This window comes from Cetorhinus maximus, chromosome 2 (assembly GCF_964194155.1).
Source record: "Cetorhinus maximus chromosome 2, sCetMax3.hap1.1, whole genome shotgun sequence".
In the NCBI taxonomy this organism is placed as follows: domain Eukaryota; kingdom Metazoa; phylum Chordata; class Chondrichthyes; order Lamniformes; family Cetorhinidae; genus Cetorhinus; species Cetorhinus maximus.
Window position 1 is genome coordinate 217,872,228 of NC_135880.1, and position 6,038 is coordinate 217,878,265.

The following is a 6,038-nucleotide window of genomic DNA, read 5'->3' on the forward strand; positions in this document are numbered from 1 at the left end:
ACCCGACATCCGTTACCGTCAAAACTGGCAAGACGCGTGGAGCCGGGATGGAGAGGCAGAGGGAGAGTGGCTTCAAATCTCAAAATGGCCTGGGGCCCAGGAGCTGGTTCCAGTGAATTGAGGATTTGAAACAGATGATTTGAGCCCAGAGAGGAATTCACTTGCCCGCACTTTACAGGGGAAAGAAGTGGGGGAAGGTAGCGGGGGGGTGGGGTGGGGTACCTACTTGAAACAGCTGACACCAACCTGCTCAGGAGACTGCGCTCCAGGCGGATCTGAAGATTAAGGAAACACACTCCATGATGACTAGGCCCAAAAATAAATCCACGAGGTGAGAAATGAATCTGGCGGGCCCTGCTACTCGACCAATGATTGCAGTTTTTCAAAAAGACAGCAATCATTCGTCGATTAGCCTGTCAATCAGGATGGTCCATGTGCCGATTGGTGGCTTTGGACACTGACCATCCGGATTGACAGGTCACTTGGTCAATGAGCCCGGGCCCCCTGATGGCACGGCCCTTGGCGATAAGGACCCGTCTGCAGTTCCCTCTCCTGGGCCCTGGTTATTGGGCAAAGACGGGAAAGTGGAGCTGAGACCAAAACCAGATTAGCCATGATATTATTGAATGGCGGAGCAGGCTCAAAGGTCAAAATGGCCTACTCCTGTTCTTATGTTTTTATGTTCCTGCTTTTAGTTTTGAATACAGGAGTTTTCAGAAGCATTTATGCCAACTGTGGACTTACTTCAAGTACAGGCCTGTTTGTAGCAACTTTACAGTCAGATACACATAACAATTGAGCACAGAGGTAACTAGTTTATTGTTTAATTAGATTAGAAAAACGTCAACTGGTAGCTTCATTCTGTTAATGTTTCCTAGGTGCAAACACTGAGTGGTCAAAATTCATGATCCTTGATCCTAGGTTTCCACATAAAAGAAAAATGTAACTCAGATAAGTTAACTGTTCCTTCCCTTATCAGATATGTGAGATAGCATCAAGTTAATAAATCTCATAGATCTGAGGGTCAGAAAGCAGACATACAGTGTGAGCAGGAGGACCAATCTGAACTAGGTAAGAGATGCTTCTCATGATTCCTGAGGTTTAAGCTGCAGTGCATAAAAACTAGTAAAGTTATAAGGAAAGGTTTTCAGTGACGGTTCAGTGAAAAGCCCTTTTTAATATCCAATTTTGTTCAGGTCCCAAAATGGCTCTTCGACTAAATTCCCAGTGTGGCTCTGAGCCACCGAGATTGAGAAATTCCCTGGTCTAGTATCCAGCCTGGGTTGAGTTGGTTAGTCCGAGCCAGTGGCATTAAAATTGTCGTATGCATCCCTGAACAGGGGAGTAGAGAAACCATCCAGTCTTCCCACTCCCAAGTCTATCCCTTTAAAACCTTACTGTGATCCTGAGGCCAATTGAGGCTATTATGTGCTGCCGAGGGGGCTCCTCTGAAACCTGAGAGAAAACAACTGACTTTCTTTTCTATATACCATAGATAAAATAAATGTGACAAAGGAATTGGCATCCATGAAACAACATGGCGTCTGCAATGTATTCCATGCAGTTACAGATCTATAGATAGATGGAATCAACTTTTTAGAGGGCATGTTTTGAATAAAATGGTAATTATTTTTACTCAGTTGATTCCTTGTAGGATCAATTTGTAATAACTGACTATAACACTCTGGCTGGGTTTGTTCACCACAAATTTTCGCCAACAAGAAATGAGTTACTTTAAATTTCTGCATTTCAAACAATGCAAACAACCTAATTTCATGTGAAAGGTATATTAGATGTTACGGGTTTGTTCGTAAGGCGATGTTACTGTAAAGCAGCTCCCGCTCCACAGCAACGCTGACGTTATAATATTGAGATCGATTCAACTGCAGAGGGAAGCGGTGTGAGAGTCCCCTGGAGGAAGCATTCTTGTGCCAAATGAGTTTCAAGTCCTAAGATAAAAGAAAAATACTGCGGATGCTGGAAATCTGAAACAAAAACAAAAATAGCTGGAAAATCTCAGCAGGTCTGACAGCATCTGCGGAGAGGAACACAGTTAACGTTTTGAGTCCATATGATTCTTCGTCAAAGTTTCAAGTCCCTTTGGACTGTGATTCTCATGTGGTGCCGACCTTAATGTTAAACATCTCCAGGGGGCCTCAGGGCTTCCGAGTACTTTGAATTGACTCATTGTTAATTGATCATTTAGAGATTGCAGTTAAGCTGTGAGTAACTAACAACCGGGAGTTTTGCACCTGCCTCTAAACAAGAACAGACCTTCTCTATCTGGACATGATTGGCAGTCAGAACTGGTAAGCTATCAGTCCCAGGCTGGTACCAGCGCTATAAATGCACTTTAATACCTGTAACTGTCGTGTTTTGAATAATTTTACTAACAATTTAAGAAAATGAACTCAGGTTATGCATTGCCTGAAACAGTTGGAACATGAAATTATCTATGCCCAAGTTTCACGGTTCATCATTCCACTCAGGGGAACAACCCTGTCCCACTTCATTGTTAATATTTCAGTTTTTTGCAACCTTCATTATTGCAGCCTTTCTGATTGAAATAATCTAGTTAGTGCCAAGTTGTCCCAAGTTATATATGTGCCAACCAGTACTGGTTTTCACACAATACTTGACTCATCATTCTGTGCTGAATTGCAGGTAAAAGGACCCAGTGCCAATCCACTAAATCACACAGGGCTAATGCTGAGCACTTTCATAATCAGATACTGGAGCAATATATAAATCTGTTTGTATGTGTTTTTTTTTTGTTAGAGTTACCTACCACCAAGCATAAATATAAACGTATTGGTATTAGACTTGAAAGGAAGCAACCTGTAAACATCAATTAAAAAAATTAAGTTCTTTCAATATTTAATATTAGTAATCTTGGAAAATGAATATGTTCATTGCAGCTTATATTTTAAAGCCTGCTGCATGAATTCTTTTTACATAATTCTTGTGACATTATCTATGGCTGGTACAACAGTTTAATTAAAAATGGCTATTGTTCAGAGTATTCTAATGTGCAGTGAGTATCCAATAAATAACCTGAATGACGTCCTGGTAATTTGAGATGGTTTGAACTGTTTAAGCTAAAACTTCCAAAGTTCTGAAGAAGAGTCATATTGGACTTGAAATGTTAATTATGTTTCTTTCTCCCCAGATGCTGCCAGAGCTGCTGAATTTTTCCAGCATTTTCTGTTTGGTTTCAGACCTATAGCATCTCCAGTATTTTGTTTTTATTGTAGGAAGAAGTGAAGTTTTAGGGAAAGAGGAATTGAGAAGGAAATATCTGAAAAATTAAATGGGACTGTTTTCCTTAGAGAAAAGAAGGCTGAGAGGAGACCTGATAGACGCATTCAAGATCCCGAGGGGTACGGACAGGGTAAATAGTGGGAAACTGTTTCCACTCAAGAGAACATCAAGAACTAGAGGGCACAGATTCAAAATAATTGGCAAAAGGAGTAAATGTGATGTGAGGGAAAATCTTTTCACCCAGAGGATGGTTGGAGCCTGGAACAAGCTTCCTGAAAGGGTGTTGGAAGCAGGTTCGATCGAGGTATTCAAAAAGGAATTGGATTGCTACCTGAAAAGAGAGAGTGTGCAAAGCTACGGGGATAAGGCAGGGGAGTGGGACTAGGTGGACTGCTCTTTCACAGAGCCAGGGTGGACTCGATGGGCCGAATGACCTCCTTCTGCACTGTAAAGATACTGTTATATTGTGAAAATGGAACTGTAAAGGTTTATTATCGGAATAAGATGGCAGGGAAAAATGGCAGAAGGGTATGTCAACTGCCCAAGGCCTGCGAACTTCTTAACTTCTGTCAGCCTCCAATGAGTTGTGTCAGTAACTTGAAGGGACCTAACAATAAATTTCATTAATAATTTAATTCCATGTTTACCTTTGTTCATGAATTATATTGTTAATAACGAACCCTCTATTGCATAAATCATTCTAAATATAATGAGTATATCCATTCAATTCTCCAGCTATTAGAGGTTTGAGGGCCTGACACCATCATGAAGATACTTACGGTTACTTTGATGATCCTTGTGGTTAAAGGTAAAAAACAACAACTCTTCAAACTAACATGAAACATAATTAAAGCAAAACACTAATATAGAAAAGTGAATATCACATCAATACATTAGATTGACAAACTTCCAGTTTGTAGATTCCATTGTCTGTGTAGCGCAGGGAGTTTTTGGCACTAGAAATATGAATGTACGCAGTGGAGTTTAGAACAACACCTATGTTCGTGTAGAATGTACAATGTGTGGCAGAATGCAAGCTTAGTTCTTCCACACATGAGGGATGATTTTAGTGCTGGAATCAAACCTTTCTCCACATTTTGCACTATATGTCAGCATTCAGCAAACTCAGCACAGAATGATTCAGATGCAAAGTAAAGTTCCCCCCAATCTATACCTCAGTGGGTTCACCATGATGAAGGCCATTTGTCCTAGAGAATGGAGCACTTTTCCTTTCAGTTATCCATTGAGGTTACGACTTCAGTTGCATTGTTAAATGGGATGAGTTCAATGGAAGCCTCTCTCTGTAGGAGGAACAGAAGTTCAACAAAAGCCCCTCCTCAGGCACCTCTTGTACAGCCAGCTTAAAATAGTTTTGGAACGATGATGGCAACAAAGGTCACCTAACATGTGACCCAGTTAGACTGGAGGCGATTGGCCAGTTGATCTATTGCCATGCTAGTGATCCTCAGCTAGAGGGAGCAAGAATTTCTTTCCTCATTGCTATCCATCACCCTCGGTTGGAAGGTGTGTTCATGGACATCAGGCAAAAAAGAAGACAAAAGGCTTGTATTTAATAGTAATTTTTATGCTGACCAGATGCCCCAAAATGCTTTACACCCAATGAAGGAATTTTTCTGATGTGTAGTCACTAATTGGGAAACGCAGCCAATTTGCACTCAGCAAAGTCCAACAAACAGCAATGTGGTAGGGACAAGATAATCTGTTTTTGTGATGCTGAATAAGGGTAAGTATTGGCCAGGCCACAGGGGAGAACTCCCATTTACTGATCTTCAAAATGGTGCCCCAGGGAACATTTACATCTACCTGGGAGCGCACGTGGGGCTTCTATTTAAAATCTGATTTGAAAAGCAGCACCTCTGACAAGTCCGCACTCCCTCAGTATTGGACTGGAGTGTCAACCTTGATTTTAAGGTCAAATCTTGGAGTGTGTTTTGAACCTGTGATCTTTGGAGAGAGTGCTGCCCACTAAGTCACAGCTGACACCAGAACTTCGCCCCGGCTGTAGGCACCCATTAACGTGTTCTGCAGGGAAGATCAGGTCTTCAGGAGAGGAGACAGAGGAAAATACACATTTTAGTAATGGCATGTTGTTCACTTAATCTTTACAGTAATTATTCATAAAAAGCACTACTAAACATCCTTTTTTCCCCTTCTTTACTTGCTCAGGCACCAAGGGTGCTGTCATCCCCAAGAATGAATCTGAATCAGACAAGCCTGTATCTTGGCAGCAACTTTATTGGGACATATCTAACATAGGGAATGATTTAGCTAGTGTTGGTTTGGGAGCCTTGGCAGACACTGAGATTGGCAGATCAATCAGGTAAGTAGTCAGCTACCAATTATTAAAACTATCAAAGGAAACATCTTCAGGTAGCAGTTCTACCTCTCCCTCTACCTTTAAGATGTTCCTTAAAACCTATGTCTTTGACCAAGCTTTTGGTTGTAAGTCCTAACATCTCTTTCTGTGGCTTAGCATCAAATTTTGTTTGATTATGTTCCAGTGAAGCAGCTTGTGATGTTTTATTAATTTAAAGCCAGTGAGTCGATACAAGTTGCCCTTCTTGTTGTAATGGTAATTTAAGTCAACTGGGGGATGTACACAAGAGAGCTGATTACCCAATCACGAGGTTCGCTAGGTAGGCGATCATGCGGGTACATTAGGAAAGCAAATGGTACGTTGGCTATCATCACAAGTGGATTTGAGTACAGGGGTAAAGGTGTCTTGCTGCAATTGTATAGAGCTTAGTGAGACAGCA

At 41.3% G+C, this 6,038-nt stretch overlaps 1 protein-coding gene across 2 annotated transcripts in view; it reads left to right on the plus strand.

Annotated features, from left to right (window-relative positions):
- The first annotated feature begins 940 nt into the window (after window positions 1-940).
- LOC144670159 (uncharacterized) overlaps window positions 941-6,038 on the plus strand; it is an 8,825-nt gene continuing 3,727 nt past the window's right edge. The window contains exons 1-4 of one of the 2 annotated variants that reach the window (XM_078532646.1): window positions 989-1,071; window positions 1,816-2,309; window positions 3,997-4,069; window positions 5,449-5,602. In XM_078532646.1, the coding sequence (XP_078388772.1) occupies window positions 4,027-4,069; window positions 5,449-5,602 (197 nt within the window). In that variant the 5' untranslated portion in view covers window positions 989-1,071; window positions 1,816-2,309; window positions 3,997-4,026. Of the gene's footprint in view, window positions 1,072-1,815; window positions 2,310-3,996; window positions 4,070-5,448; window positions 5,603-6,038 lie in introns of both variants that reach the window. The other variant, XM_078532642.1, reaches the window with a different exon arrangement.